At 40.9% G+C, this 16,733-nt stretch overlaps 1 protein-coding gene across 3 annotated transcripts in view; it reads right to left on the bottom strand.

Annotated features, from left to right (window-relative positions):
* Nucleotides 1-16,686, bottom strand: part of CKLF (chemokine like factor) — a 28,096-nt gene extending 11,410 nt beyond the window's left edge. Inside the window, exons 1-4 of one of the 3 annotated variants that reach the window (XM_053603377.1) lie at nt 16,484-16,686; nt 10,842-11,000; nt 4,633-4,728; nt 1,724-1,910 (exon numbers count right to left, since the gene is read on the bottom strand). In XM_053603377.1, the coding sequence (XP_053459352.1) occupies nt 1,800-1,910; nt 4,633-4,728; nt 10,842-11,000; nt 16,484-16,561 (444 nt within the window). In that variant the 5' untranslated portion in view covers nt 16,562-16,686 and the 3' untranslated portion in view covers nt 1,724-1,799. Of the gene's footprint in view, nt 1-742; nt 1,911-4,632; nt 4,729-10,841; nt 11,001-16,483 lie in introns of those variants that run through there. The other 2 variants (XM_053603385.1, XM_053603368.1) reach the window with 2 other exon arrangements.
* Between the last annotated feature and the right edge of the window lie 47 nt (nt 16,687-16,733).

Below are 16,733 nucleotides of genomic sequence, written 5' to 3'. Positions count from 1 at the left end.
GTGAGGTCTCTATTTTGTTTTCTTTTTCTGCAAGTGGTCATGTTTTGATACCAGTGTTATACTGTCTGTAAAAATAGTTCCTGAGTGTTTCTTCTTTCTCTGTTCTTTGATAAGATTTGAGTAGTGTCAGAATTACATCCAGTAAAGGTTTAAATTGAAGAAGTCAGGTTCTGAAGCAGTTTTCAAAGATACTAATTAGATAAAGTTCTCAGTTTCTTCAGTGTTTACACTGATCTGTTTAGATTTTTCTCTATTCTGGGATCAGTTTTGGTAATTTACATTTTCTCAGCAAATCAACCATTTGATCCAATTATTCACAACTATTTGTTTTGCAAAATACTCCTGTAGACCCAGCTTATCAGTGTTTGTAATTATTTTCCTATTCTGGTTTTTAACTTTCATGTCCTCTCTTCCCCATTATTTTCTTGATCATATTGGGTTTTATCAGATTAATAGGCCTTTCAAATGACTACTATTGTACTGATCACTTTTAGTATTTTTGTTCAATTTACACCTTTCTGCTATTATTTTCATAGCTTCTCTAATTCCCTTTATGAGAGGGAAACCTAAGAAGTATAAAAGGCGGGGCGGGAGTGGGGGGGCAAATTTAATAGGTTGATGTGTGTGTTGGGAGGCCGGGTGAAGAGGAAAGGTGTACCAAAAGGTGTTCCTGATGTCCCAGGGCATCACTTCCCACTGCCAGCCTACACCTGCCCAGCTAGGTCACCAGCTCTCTGCTCACCATTCTCAGGATCTTCAATATTCCAGTGGGTGAGAAGAAAAAACGTTTGACGCCATCGCTGAATTTGTCAGGGACTTTGGCCCTGCCCTTAGCACGCTTGACGATCGACTGCCCTTCCTCACCAAGCTGCTTGATCACCTCCTCAGCCCGCGGCTTCATCTGCTCCTCAGCAAGCTCCTTGATCTGCTCCTCCTCAGCAAGCTTTTTTTTGATCTCCTCCTCCTCAGCAAGCTTTTTGATTTCCTCCTCCTCAGCAAGCTTTTTGATCACCTCCTCAGCAAGCTTTTTATCCTTTTTAGCAGGCTTTTTGAGCGTGTGCTTCTTAGCAGATATTTTGGCCTTTCCGCTTTTGGACTTTCTCCGTCCAAGGGGCTTTAGATTTACGGCTCTGGTAGGTTTTCTCGGCGCCTTCCAGGGCTCTGAAGGAACCTCGGTTTGTTGGAAGTCCTCTGAAGGTTCCCTGAACAACACACGCTGGTTCTCCTCAGGATCCATGGTGGGTCCCCACGGTGTGGCGCTGTCGGTCTGGTCCTGCAACTTAGAATCAGGGCAGCCACGGCTGGCTCTCCCCTGGGAACCAGCTTCACGCCCAACGGCTGCTGGTCACCTACCCCCACTTACCGGTCGCGGGCACCCTCCCCGCCTCGTGCGGACAAGCTGAGCCCTCCAGCCGTTCTCGTCACTACCCAGGATGCTACTGTTGCCTACCCTGGGGACTCAATGTGTCTGCACCCTCCTTCCCCCGCCCCCCGCAAGCCCTGGTCCTCAAGCTATCAGCCAGGTAGGAAGGGGATTTGAGGCCCACTGAAGGGCAGTTCTGGTGCGTTCATCCCTGCCACTCAGGCCCGGGAGTTGGAAAACCTAACCCCGATGTTCTCAGTGCTCCCTTGGAAGTTATAGTAATGCCGAAAGCTGGGCGCAGAATTCGGGAATTCCTATCTCTAGCTTCCTTGTTGAGATTAAAATTAGAACTGCAGAATATATGTGGCAGAATAAAGAAATATGTTTAATACTTAGTGACAAACTAAAAACGAATATAAAATTACAGAACTTCTTTTTATCCACGAACAGGCTTTTTCTGATAAGGACCACTTGGATTGAACAGAAGCTTTCGGTAAATAAGGGCCCCATCTGCAAGACAGGACACTGCTGCCAGGAGTCCAAACGCCTAGAAAAAAAGACAGGGTGTTACTGCCCCAGTCACGGTCCCAACTTCAGCTAGTAGCACAAGTTTTAAGTGGTCCGCCCTCCAGATTTCTGTCCTGCTGGGCTAACTGGGATTGCTTCCTGTGCTGTACCTAATACTAAAATGGGAAGAGACTTTAGAAATCAAACTCTTCTCATTGGTGACTACAGAAAGGGAAAAGATAATTATTTTTTTCCCAGTCTCATTACGTTGCCCTCAGTAGAGTTCCATAGCGTCACAGCTCACAGCAACCTCAAATTCTTAGGCTTAAGTGATTCTCTTGCCTCAGCCTCCCAAGTAGCTGGGACTATAGGCTCCTGCCACAATGCCTGGCTATTTTTTTTGTTGTTGTAGTTGTCATTGTTGTTTGGCAGGCCTGGGCTGTTGTTTGGCAAACCTGCCAGCCCTGGTGTATGTGGCTGGTGCCTGAGCCAGAAAAGATAATTTAAGTGAGCAGAAATAATAAAGTGGTGTGTGTTCTGAAGTAAAACTTGTCTGTGTTTATCACTTGCCTTGCTTTTGCATGTGTTCTTTTAAGACTTACTGGTGATATTTAGTTATAATTCATATATCTATTCCCAGGGTTCAACTATTTGATTTCTCTATTGCCAAATTCTACTAGAAAAAGTGTCAAGATTAAATCATGGGGACCACTGCTATAAAAGCTTCAGAGAACTGGAGTGTAAGGTGATGATCTAGAGTGAATTCTCAAAGGCTTGGGATACATGCACTTAAGAGGTGTGATTCTAAACAGGCCTCAGGAAAATGAAAGTGAGGTAAAGGCAATAAACTAGACTATGAATGGGTCTTTAGATACTCTGATAGCTATTTGAAAGCTGGTGCCTCAGATGGAGAAGGGGGATGTTACTCCTTGCATGCCATTTGGTTAGCTTCATCCAGTGGCCTGAAAGTCTTGCTTGAGCCTGTAGTCCCAACTACTCAAGAAAGGTGAGGAAGATTGCTAATTGAGTGCTGGAGGGCAAAGGGATGTAGGAAAGAAAGGTGTGGCAAAACAAAGGTGAGCGACAAAGTGAATTAAGAAAGTTTTCCTTTTAAGGGTTTCCTGGCACCCCCTGGGCATCACTCCCAAGGCCATAGCCAGCCTGTATTCACCCAGTTAGGTCACAGCTCTCTGCTCACCATTCCTGGGATCCCAGACATGGCTTCCACAGCTCCATCTCCACCTGGAGTCTCAAACCACTGCCTCCTAGGTTCTGACTACACTGAATACCTCCCATCATTCTTTTCATGACTCTGGCATTTTGTGTATTGCTGGTTTCTCCAACTGGAAACTTTCCCCTCTTATCCCCTCGATTCGTGGCAAACTGCAGTTCCACTGCCAGAGAGAGGTAGTTGCTTCCTCTTTTCTGTGACTTTTAGCACTCTGTCAACAGCTTACATACAGCTGTTTGCACCTCTGTCATCTGTGTTAGGCTCTAAGCAACTTGAGGATAGGGATCATACTCTCGTTTAGAGTTATCCGAAAGAAACATAATATGAGTCACCAATGTAAGCCACATAATTTGAGATCTTCTAATATATACATTAAAAATGTAAAGAAAAAAACAAGTGAAATGGATTTTTATAAATTTTATTTAGCATAATATATCCAAAATGTTATCATTTAGCATATCATCAATATACTAGTTATTAATTATTCTCCATATTTTTATTTGAGTAATACATCTTTGAAATTTGATGTGTATTTTATACTTACAGCTCATCTTGATTCAGACTAGCCATGTATCCAGTGCTCATAGCCACAGGTCATAGCCTAGTGGCTATGGTACTGAAGAGCACGGCTCTATATTTTGTCAACATCTGCCAAAGTGCACTTAAGGAATGAATAAATGACTGAGCAGATAAGTAAATGAAAGCAAATCCTATTCCTGGTCCCTCTTTCTTCATAATAGAGGGATAAGATTATCTTAAAAAACAACTGGGGGAAATTGCTCATATGGCACTATCTCATTTCTAGAATAATTCTGATTCCCTCATGAAGTTGCATAGGGCCTAAGGGAGATGAAAACCATGGACTCTGGCATATATGGCTGTTCGAGAGTGGTCAGCTCTAAGTGGATCTAGGAGGAGGATAATTTAAGAAGAACTTTATAATTAAATTCTCTAGATCAGAACCTAGAAAAACCCAAAGATTTTGAATCTGCTATTAGAAATCTCAGAAGAATAGCAGAACTATAACTAAATTACATGACACACATTTTAGCTTGTTGTCTACGATAATATTCAAAATAATCCTTTAGTTGCAAGGTTTCTACCAACATTCCCTTGTCCTAAAGACATCTTTTGTTATAGTCTGTCTTTAAGTCCATCTTAAGAAGGATCTGAATAATAGCTCAAAACAGGCTTTCTCGTCTTAACAGGTGTTTTAAAGGAAGAGATGAAACTCATCCACCATGTTTTTCTTTTGTTTGACATCAAGTTTCTCAGAGCTCAGTGTTGTGATTCTGATTGTTTTTCTCAGTCTAATTTAGCCTTATATACCTATAAGAAATATGTACAGGAACCTCTTTCTTTGGTTAACTACAGTTTTAGTACACAATCCTATTGCTTCATATTAACCATGTTAAGCACTGCATACTGGCCTAGAACCCCAAGGATGAAGATAGTACTGCTTTCTATTCTTGCATCTGTTTTTCAGAAATTTGCATTATGATCAAACTGTAAGAAAGAAATCTCCACTTACCCCCCCAACAACCGTCATTGCCGTAGTTTCTGGAATTAGTGCCAACACAGATACAATGAGCATGAATACTGTTGTAACCATTGAGTTGATAATATCCTAAAAACACAGAATTGGAAGGTCAGCTTTACAAAAAGATTATTGAACAACGCTAAAATAAATGGGTCAGCTCCCTAAAGATTTTGCCTCTTTTACTTCATTTAACAATTTTCCAAAAGGAAGCATATTTATTCTGAACTGTTTTGACGAGTTTCATTTTATCAAACAAATTAGCATATAGCTTTCAGGAAACCAAAATGCCACAGTAAAATAACAGCTATATAGTATTTGGTCTATAATGACATCTAATGGGTTCTTTTTTACCTTTCGTACACTATCATTTACTCAACAAATTTATATTTCCTTTTTACTTAGCATAAATGTAGTTGGAGGGAGAACTGATCTGATTTGGAAAGTGGATGTATTATGTAGAAGGTTTAAAGCAGAATGTGTGCTCTGAGAAGTAAAAAGTCTCATTTTTAATAAGAAAATGCAGACTAATCTATAGTGTATATCAAACTTCATGTTACTAAAATGCAATTACAAAGACTTAAAACAGGCTCGGTTGGTGCCTGTCGCTAAGTGGTTAGGGCGCCGGCCACATGCACTGGGACTGGTGGGTTCAAATCTGGCCTGGGCTTGCTCAACAAGCAAACAAACAAATAAAAAGCCAGGTCTTGTGGTGGGCGCCTGTAGTCCCAGCTACTAGGGAGACTGAGGCAAGAGAATTGCTTGAGCCCAAGAGTTTGAGGTTGCTGTGAGCTGTGATGCCATAGCACTCTACCAAGGGCAACATAGTGAGGCTCTGTGTAAAAGAAAAAAAAAAAAAGATTTGAAACAGCACACACTTATGAGAAAGTGGTAATTTTCAGGAATATTCCTGCATACATCTATATGCAATGGCCGGCCAACTATATTGTTATTTCTGATGATATAGTCCATTCGTTTAACAATTTTCCAAAAGAAAGCATATTTATTCTGAACTGTGGCATTAAAAAGTACAATTTATATTTTTGAATGAATGTATAGTGTAGGCAAGGTAAATCATTTTTATTCTGGAAATGGCTTTTCTTTGTTTGCAGATACCTGTAGGCAAGAAGGAATCTTTAGGACAGAAATCCCAAATTCTAAACCCCTGATAACTCAGTAGTTATTAAAAAGAAAAGTGCAAAAAGGTTCAACGGATCAGGGAAAGATTAGATACACTTAGGAAGGAAGGAAAAAGTTCTTATTTGTAGGCGATTTTGAGTCTACATGTCCTAGGTTAACACTGATCTATGCAGGATATTTTGCTCTGCTTCAAGGCAACAGACCACACTCTACCTCAGCCAGGCAGCTCTGCCTCCTGTGAGCAATTTGTGCAAGTATTTATAAATGGCTTTGGACAAAAGTGGTGTTCCAGGAAACACAAAGAACCATAGGGGGAAAAAATATGAAAGGACAGCATTGCTAGTAAAACATCTAACACAGAAACATTACTGTACACAATGGTGTGCTGGCTCCAGTGTTTGCTTCTTTCTTGACTACCTGGGCAGGGGGCTAATTTGTTTATTTTTAATGAGCTTGTTTTGCAGAACTGGAAAAATAATGAACAAACAGAAGAAGGTATGTAACCCCTCAGCATTTGCCAGACAATATTCCAGGAAATCAGATGAGACCAGCCTAGCAGAGAATGACTGCTCTGGAAAACAGCCACCTTCTGTTATTATTTCACAATAACAACTTTTCTCCTCTTTAAAAATTTCAATAAAAGTCCAAGCTACTCATTCTCAGGGCCTGTAATTTCTTCTCCTTTTCATGCCATGCCCTTTCCTCTCTTAGAAAGTAAAATAAAACTCCTTGCTTCTAAACCTACCTTAATCTTTGAGTTGAGAATTCTTTATCAGCCTGTGTTACAAGCTCACACCCTAACATGATATGCCTGTTCTGGAACAGCAATGATCCTTAATAGTAATTTAGAACATTGCCATGGAGTAGAATGTAAATTTAATTAAAAAAACAGAGATTTCAAAGAAATTTTGAGCCTGTACTTAGATGCCACCTCAAAGGCTTGGCTCATTTTGTATGTTTTTTATTTGGATACTTGAGGGTAATGTTTAGAAAAGAATTGCTATACAGATTATATCACGTATTGTAACTATGGAGCAATCTAAGTGCAGATGACCAAGTGTGCTTCAATAGCAAAGGCAGTGGCTATCAGACAGAAGTACTTACAACTCATTTTTTCCAAACAGATTACTTGGAACCTTCAATTAAAGTTCAAAAGTCCCAGGCAACTTTTCTAGTTGTGCTCTGGCTCCCGTTCCAGGGACCTCACTCTATTCATTACGTCTGTCTTTGGTCATATTTCTTCAACTTAGTGGTGCCCCCTCTAGTTGTCCCCTTTCCTTCCCTGCTCCACAATTTCCTGTCACCTGAAACATGCAAACCCCGCTGATAAAGGTCACCAGAAGCCTCTCTATTATACAGCCAGCCAGCAAATATAAATATTTTAGTACTTATCTTTCTCTCTTTATATGTGACATTATTTGCCACTCCTTTCTTCTTGAAATGCTCTCCTGTTTTGGCTTCTATGACACCAGTCTCCCTTAGGCCTTTTCTTTTCTTTCTCTGGCCACTCCTATTTCTCATGCCCATGGTGGTGTCTACCAGTTAACTTTCAGCTCTCTTTATACTTTTTGAGCCATTTTGGCCAGTCTGAGCTCAGACTCCTTCACCATGTGATGACTCCCAAAGCTGCAGCTCTAGCTCCTCTAAAGTTCAGACTTGTTCTGAACATTTCCACTTGAATATCCCCAAAACAACTAAAACCTAGTACTTCTTAAACTGACCTCATTCCATCCTGCTTTCCTCTACCTTCTTTAAACCTATTCTTCCTATTTCAGTATCCTCTCAAGATAGGTAAGCGGATTATGTCACACTCTGACTTAAAAACCTCCCAAAACTCCTAACAGCCTTTGGGTTAATGCCCAGAGCACACAAACCCTTCTATATCCTGATTTCCCTACTGCTTCAAGCCTCCACTCCTGGCTCCTTTTTTGTCCATAACTCAATACCACCGCCATTCAGAGCTACCTGCAGATCATGTTCTTTCTCCACCTCCACCCCCCACACGCTGCTTCTATTGGGAAGGCCCTTTCCCCTCCATATATTAGTATACTGATAATACTTTTCATCCTTTAGCCTTTGGTTCAGGCAGTTTTTCTTCATAAACCTACTGTGATTTAATCTCCTTCCCTGGATGTATGGATCCAAACCATCCTGGGTATATGTCTACCATACCAATATCTGGGATTAGCAGATACTTAACATTTGTTGAATAAATAATTTCATTAGATCAAGATCAGAGAGGAATTTGGGTGACATAATGGAGCAAAAATTTAGTTACTCATAGAGCATCATTTCTAAGAGATAACATACGATTCAGCAAAATTCGATTCTTGAGGATTTGGATACCTCCAAATTTACATATAAGTTTACATATAAATTACATATAAGTTACTCTCCCTCAGTGTATTCTATTAAATTTAGGGTTACAAGTTTGTTACTGGGTTATGTAAGAAGCTCCAGAGAATTATTATAGTTTGGGAAAAAAAGGTAAAATGTGTTAGTTTTATTAAACCTTGGAGAAGCACAGTATGAAGATCTACTAAACAAATTATTATTTTTTTTGAGATAGAGTCTCATTCTGTTGCCTAGGCTAGAGCACCATGGTGTTAGCCCAGCTCACAGTAACCTCAAAGTCCTGGGTGCAAGAGATCCTCCTGCCTCAGCCTCCCAAATAGCTGAGAATACAGGTACCCGCCACAAAACCTGTCTAATCTTTTCTATTTTTTTAAAGTAAAGACTGGGTCTAGCTCTTGCTTAGGCTGGTTTCAAACCCAAGCTCAAGGGATCCACCCGCCTTGGCCTCCCAGAGTGCTAAGATTACAGGCATGAACCTCGGCACATGGTCTATACATTTTTTTTTAATCACCTAAACTCTCCTGATATACAGCTTTCTGACTACAAGATCAAGATGTGGACCAGCATTTATAATCGCCTTCAAGAAATCCTTAGAGTAATTTAGTTTAGCCTTTCTGTCACTAAATGAGGGCCAACTAAAGAAGGTTTTTTTTTTTTTTTTTTAAAGAGTCTCATTCAGTTCACCCTGGGTACAGTGCCATGGCATCATAGCTCACAGCAACCTCAAACTCCTGGGCTCAAACAATTCTCTTGCCTTAGGCTCCCAAGTACCTGGGACTACAGGTGCCTGCCACAAGGCCTGGCTAGTTTTTCTATTTTTATTAGAGATGGAGGCTCACTCTTGCTCAGGCTGGTCTTGAACTCCTGAGCTCAAGCCATCCACCTGCCTGGCCTCTCAGAGTACTAGGATTATAGGCATTAGCCACCATACCCAGCCCTAAGGAAGGTTTCATAATCACTTTTCCTAGACCTCCCTCTAATCCAGTCTACCTCTGATGTGTAGATCAAGAAGGAGTTTTGAGAGATGCTACAGAGATTCTATCTATTTCACAGCTTTTTCCTTTATGGACTTTTAAACTTGTGAGTAGCCTGAAATGCTACACCAGCAGCCTCCAAAGGTAATTCCAGAAGATACCACTTTAAGTCATGCTTATGGTTTGAGAATAGCTCCAAAGTTCTCTTTCCTTAATAAGAGTTATAAGCTTGGATATCAGAACTTTGGAATCCAAGATGGTAAGACAAGTGTAGCAGAGGAAGACATGGCAGGTTTCAGTCCAGCCAAATATGGGAAGGGGAACAGCAGGGGAACACAGGAGTAAGACTTATGGAGACAGGATTTTGGGGAGGAGATCTGAAAGAGCAGAGAAGCTAGAGCCAGCTTTTAGTCCAGGCTATATACACTTTAACTAGTATCTTCAACCTGCCTAATTTGACAGTTTTCAGAACCATTTGGGCACTCCACTGGGAAGTGATTCCCAATGCTATGGAAATGGTAGGTCAAAGTTTATATGCTATGAGATGCGAGCTAACATTATTTAGTGTTCACTAATGAGTACAGATATTTTCTTTCTTTCTTTTTTTTTTAACAGATATTTTCAGGTGAGAAAATTTTGTGCTTTATTCAGCCTTCCCAATTTGTTTGATTTTCCATTTAGTGATGAGGGATGTGTAAGAATAGAAACTTATGTACCTGCCTCTATCTCTATCCTCCGATTTTGAGGCTGTATCAACATACATTTAAAAGGGAGGTAAAGATGAAGAATGTGTTTTAAAAAGTTAAAAATCAGAAAAAAAAGAATGCGTTTTAACTTTATTAATGTGGTCCTAAATTTAAATTTCTTTAGAAGATCTATCCTTAACTGGGAAGCTGTGGTGGGTGGATAGCCTGAGCTCAAGAGTTCGAGACTAGCCTGAGCAAGAGCCAGACCCTGTCTTCAAGAAAAAATAGCTGGGTGTTGTGGAGGGCACCCATAGTCCCAACTACTTGGGAGGCTGAGTTAAGAGAATTGAGCCCAAGAGTTTGAGGTTGCTGTGAGCTGTGGTGCTACGGGACTCACCCCCAGGGTGACTGAGTGAGACTCTTGTCTCAAAAAAAAAGAAAAATTCTCGGCTGGGCATGGTGGCTCACGCCTGTAGTCCCAGCACTGTGGGAGGCTGAGGCACAGGATGGATTGCCTGAGCCCAGAGGTTCAAGACCAGTATGAGCAGCAGTGAGACCCTCTCTGTACTAACATCAAAAACAGCCAGACATTGTGGTGGGCGTCTGTAATTCCAGCTACTGGGGAGGCAACGGGACAGAGCATTGCCAGAGGAAGAACATTTAAAAAAAGAAGAAAAAAAATGAACAACAAGAACAAAAAAGAGTACTTCAAACGAAGAAGAAAGAACAAGCAAGCTGAAATTAAAAAAAAAAAAAAGAAAGAAAAATTCTGTATTTAAGTGAATTCTAACACAAAGATCAGGTACATCTACTAATAGATGTAGTGCAGAAAATTTAGGCTCTATGGGTTCCCTGGATCCCTGAGAACCTCCCCCAAGGATCATACAGAACATATTAGCAGCAGGAAGAGTTCTTCCATCCTAAATCTATCTGCTTATCAGAGATTACCTTAAAGAATTTAAGAGAGCTGAAGGAAAGAGTTTATTAAAATGTCTCACTATGGTAGGAAAAAGTAGTTAAAATTTTAAGGATGAAACCGAACACTTACAAGTAAAGGCCAAAATAACCACTTCATTAATCGATCAATTCTGAATATATATAAAATTATGAAAAATAAAATAACGGTGACTTCAAATCCAGTGATAACAATGTATGTTTCAGGGGCTTGTGCGATGATAAAAAAGGCCATAGACGTCACAGTTAGTGCCTAGAAGGAAAAAACCCATGATTTATTCAATGACTATTAAATACAAATTTAACCTGTAGAAATTATTTCTAAAGTAACTCAGAAATGAGTTCCTGCCATATACACACACATATAAAAGAGGCATACTAAAATGTATTGACTTCTCTTTGTGAGGCGTTCCTTCCTATTTTAAGCCTGATTAATTACTCCACTTGCATGTGTAATAGCATTACCTTACACATTATTAGTTCCCTTGATCGTTCCCCACCAAACATTTCCTTTCCCTCCTGTCTCTTCAATCGGTCCTCCTCTGCTAGCTTCTTTCTTTGCCATCCTATAAACTAATGTAAGTTGTTCTCTCTTAAAACACACATACACACCTCTTCTTTTCATCCTGCTCCCCACAGATACTTTCTGTTTTCTACATGTTACATTTCTCAAAAAAGTCTGTATAATGGTTGTCTAACATTTCTTATCAGCCATTCATCATTCCTTCACTCTTAGCAATCTGGAATCTACTGTCAAATTTATACTTAGAATGTTGCCATGAAAAACACTGAGGAGGAAAGTTTCAAACAAATTGTCAGAGAAGAATAAATTTATGTTTAAAAGCTTTATTACAAAAATTACCACTTTTTATACACTTTCTTTTACATAAACACACTGCAATCAAATTTATATTTTAAGTGGAAAAACCCCCCAAAGATAATCAATCTGATCCAATTTCTTAATTTCCAAATGAAGATATGGAATACAGCAATATTAAGTGAGTTGTTAAGAGGAAAAAAAGGGCTTATGGGTCTCAGGGAGTTCCATCAATGCCACGATATTCTTAGAAATAAAGTTTTTTGAGACAGAGTCTCAAGCTGTTATCCTGGGTAGAGTGCCGTGGTGACACAGTTCACAGTAACCTCAAACTCTTGGGCTTAAGAGATTCTCTTGCTTCAGCCTCTTAAGTAGCTGGGACTACAGGTACCTGCCACAACGCCCGGCTATTTTTTTGTTGCAGTTGTTATTGTTGTTTAGCAGGCCTGGGCTGGGTTTGAACTTGCCAGCCTCAGTGTATATGCCCGGCATCCTACCCACTGAGCCACGGGCACCATTCAGAAATAAAGCTTTGTTCAAAGTCTCTTGTGTTTTTAGTAAATGGTTTGACCAAGAGTCTTCCCTGGCTAAACTTTTATGACACCATAAGGGCCAGTAACATATACATACTCATTTTAACTTTAAATCTATACAGGCTACTTATTCATAATTCTTTCAATTACTTTATTTATGTAAAAATACTTTACTTCGAAACTTCTAAATTGGTCAGACTACCAATAACTAGTTACTAAATAACTTCATTCTTTATAATTACTAGTAGCAACATGTCATCTCAAAGTACTCCATTTACTGAATCAAGGTCTTGAGTTCATGGATTATGAAAGGTCACCTTTACAGGCCCCATTCTCTCTAACCTTTTTGTATCATGGTAATTGGCATTGGTGATTTCTCCATTTTCTTAAAATTTCCCTGATTTCTGTCACAGTGGGTTCTTCCCTGATCCATATTTACAGTCCTTTCATCTTTCCCAAGCTCTTAGCCAGTTATGTTTCCAGTTATGTTTTAAACAGCCCACTAATATCTCAAATATTTCTTCACCATTCTAGGGAAACTGCTTTTGCTAACACCATCAATGATTTCAAAAGTACTAAATTTAACAAATATAATTTCCTTATCCAAATGGACTCCTATGACTGATTTGTCATTAGCTGTCCTTCTCCCTATTACTCTACTCTTCTAGGTTCCCAGGTCATCTTTTCTAATTCTTAAACCTCAACTGTTCTCCCTTGGTTGGTTCCTCTCCTTTAACCACTTCTTTAAAATCTGACATTCCTTCGAATTCTGTCCACATTCCACTCAATGAATTTGGGTCTCTATCCCAGGTCTGTCCTTTACATTTCACACGTAATAGCCATTTATAATCCCCATCTGGATAACCTACAGAAATCTCAAATTTACAGTGTCTAAAACTGAACTCATCTTGCCCCTTCCTCCTGTATGCACAACTTCAATTGGTGTACCATATGTACTTTATCAACCGTACTAGGAACATAAGGTCACTGTTCTGATTCATTCCCCACAAATGGTCAAACATCAGGTCCTGCTGACTTAATGCCTAAACATTTTGACTGCTACTTCCTCTTCATCCTTACTACTTCCCAGCATCTTTTTCTCGAACTACCATGACAAAGATATTACTGTAAAATTTCTACAATGTTAATTTGTTTATGCAGTTCTTTATCTAAAATCCTTCAATGGCTTTCCATGGTCTTTAGAATACAGGCTAGCTCTTACCATGTATTTAAGGTCTTCTACGATTTAGTTCCTATCTACTTCTCTAGCAAAGACTTGCTTCATGATTTATACACAGGGTAATTCCAGTGTTTAATTTTCAGTCCTAATCTTACTCAAACTATCATTGGTATCTGACATGGTTGATAAGATACTCTTGGTTTTCTCTGCCTTCCCAAATACTCCCTTTCATTCTTTTTTGCTGGTTCCTCTTCTTCCCCCCAATCTCTTAATGTTAAAGTGTCCCCGGGCTCTTCTCTGCTCTAACTACACTCCCCTTTGTATGACCTCATCAGTCTTATGACTTGAATAACCTCTATTTCTGAAGCCTGACCTCTACCAAAATCCACCCTTGTCTATTCCAATTACCCATTCAATAATGACTTGGGTGTCTAACAGGTAACTCTAATTTAACAATGAAATACAAAATTGAATTCCTAATCCTCCCCTATTTGCTTTATGCATCAGCTTTCCCATCTCAGTGGATGGCAATTCAATTCTTCCAGATGCTTAGGCCGAAAAAACTTGGAAGTTATCTTGGACTCCTCTCTTTCACCCCACATCTAATAAATTGTGTTGGTGTTACTGTCAAAATACTATATCCCTGACCACTTATTACCTACTCTGCTTACACCAGCCACCAGGTGGTCTCAGCCACCATCATCTCTTGCTCAGATGACTGCAATTGGACTCCTTGGTTCGACCGTCTTCCCTGCAGCAATCCTTTTCTGTCCCTCCCTACCAATCTACTGTCAACATATCAGCTAGTATATTTTTTGAAAAAAATGTTAAGTTAGATCATATACTCCTTTACTCAAAACCTTCATCTCCATTGTATTCCTCTTACAGCTTACTCCAGCTACATTGGTTTCCTTGCTTTCTTGATCCATTCAGGCACAGTCCTACCACAGCTGGTTATATGGTATACTCTGCTTTAAATACTCTTTCTCTACATATATTTTCATAGCTAACTCCCTCACCTCACTCAACTCCTTGTCAGATGTCATTGCAACAAGGCCTATGCTGATCCTTTTTTTTTTTTTTTGAGAAAGAGTCTCAAGCTGTCACCCTGGGTGGAGTGCTATGGCGTCATGGCTCACAGCAACCTCAGACTTGTGGGTTTAAGCAATTCTCTTGCCTCAGCCTCCCAAGTAGCTGGGACTACAGGTGCCTGCCATAACGCCTGGCTATTGTTTTGTTGCTGTTGCAGTTGTCATTGTTTTAGCAGGCCTGGTCTGGATTTGAACCCACCAGCCCCCAGTGTATGTGGCTGGCGCTCCCCACCCCCATTGAGCTATGGGTGCCACCCACTCCTTCTATTTTTTATTGCCACCTGTAACCTTCCTCTCCAGCTCCCTCTCCCTGGCTTTTTCTCTTGTTCCACAGCACTTAACCCTTCTAGAATATCACATAATTTATTTATGGTTTATCTCCCTGCTCTATTACCCCAATATGTAAACTGAGGGCATGGATCTTTGTTTTGCTCACTGATATTTCTCTAGAACAGTGGCTGACACATGATATGGCCATCTCATAAATATCTGTTGAATGAATAAGGCAACCCTCAACTTTTTATTGTGGCTTTTTTTTCTTTTTTCTTTCATGCTTTTATTCAGGAAGTTTTCCCTTACAGCCAACCCTAGGTTCCTCTAGGAAGAGTTTTCTGACCATTTCTTCAGTTAGATGTCTCAGTTCTGTGCCCTATCTCCACCTTATCACATTATTATTGCTATCTGCTCATGTGTATATTTCCTGCACTGAAGTGAAGAACTCCATGAGTCAGCGACTTCTGTTCTGGCTCATCTTTGTTGTTCCAGGTTCTAGGGCAGACCACATTAAATATTCAAATGGCTTGCTGAAGGAATCAATATATCAAAAACTAAGTCTTTCTCACAAAACCCTGTTCCTCCTCCAGTGTTCCAGAGCATTCAGTATCTGACATAAAACTCCAGAGCTTCAGGTCACTTTATCCCTGATTATTTACTCCTAACCAAAAGTTATCTCTCCTTCAACTCCAGTGTGGTTTTCTAAACCTCTTATGCATTCTAACTTTTATGGTCTTACAGCTATTTCTCTCAATCACAGACATTTAGTGTGGGAAGGATCTTACATGCATCTTAAATTTGAGTTTCCTTTATAACATCCTCATCAAGGGCTTATCTACGCCTGTTACCTTTCCTGTCTAGGAAGGTACTCCCCCACCCCACCCCACCCCCAGCCCCGCCAAATGACCACCTAATTTTGGGACCTTTCCCAATATAAATTTCTTCCTCATATTAAGTAGAAATGCTTATTTGCAACTTTCAAATATTTTAATTCCACCCCTCTCTCCTTCCTTCCCCTTAAGTTTTCTCTTCTTGAATTTCTGTGATGGATTGCTTCAATTATGACAGTCTCCACTTTTCTAAAGAGGCAGGTCACTTTCCACCAAATGATGGCTCACTTTCTCCAATTCTCTGCTCAAAACTGACCTCAATGCTCCTGGGAAGTCTGAAGCTCTAGAAACGGGCAATTTCCTCCCGTCTTGTCTTGGACTGAATCAGCCTTTAGCTAAGTCACATCAAATGTCTGACTTTATGGTATCCATAGCACCCACTGAAACCCCAAAACACTTTTTTTTGGCAGTCTCACTCTCTCGCCCTGGGTAAAGTGCCCTGGCGTCATAGCTCACAACAACCTCAAACTCTTGGGTTTGAGCAATCCTCTTCCTTCAACCTATGGGCGCCCATCATGATGTTCAGCTACTTTTTCTACTTCTGGTAGAGACGGGGTCTCGCTCTTGCTCAGGCTGGTCTTGAATTCGTGAGCTCAAGCGATCCACCGGCCTCCCAGCACGGTACGATGACAGGCGTGAGCTCCCGAGTTCGGCCTCCCAAACACTTTTTGGAAACCTTGCCGGCTCAGGGGTACAACTGCAGCTGGGTACCTGGTTTGTGGGTCCAAGGACAGGCCATTCGGGTAGATCTGCTGATTTTGATTTATGAGTGTGCCCCTAAACAGTGTGAAGAGGGGCAGGGGAGCAGAGCGAAATGCCTTGCCCCAGCGGCGGTGCTGATACAAGCAAGGCTGAAAGAGCAAACGGGGCGCTCTGGTTCACTCTTCAGAGCCACACCTCACTGTCCTAGGCACCTCCAACGCCGACCCCCGCCCCGCGGCCCGGCTCTCACCAGCCGCAGCATCTTCACATGGCCTTTTATACTGAAGCAGAAAGGACGATGTACTGGTTTCCTCTGCGCCACCTCCATCGCGTCCGCAGACCCAACAGTCGCGCTTTCCCTTCAACCCTTCTCCTCAGCCTCCTGCACTCACAGCTCTTGCAGCCCTCGCGCAGCAGCAACAACCGCTGCCGCGGCCGCGCGCCGCCCCGCTGCTCCCGTACGCGCAGGCGCACTGCGCCGCGGTCGTCCCTTTACGCAT

The sequence above is a fragment of the Nycticebus coucang genome, chromosome 2 (assembly GCF_027406575.1).
Source record: "Nycticebus coucang isolate mNycCou1 chromosome 2, mNycCou1.pri, whole genome shotgun sequence".
NCBI classification, from domain to species: domain Eukaryota; kingdom Metazoa; phylum Chordata; class Mammalia; order Primates; family Lorisidae; genus Nycticebus; species Nycticebus coucang.
The sequence above is the reverse complement of the archived record's forward strand: the minus strand, read 5'-3'. Positions and strand labels throughout refer to the sequence as shown.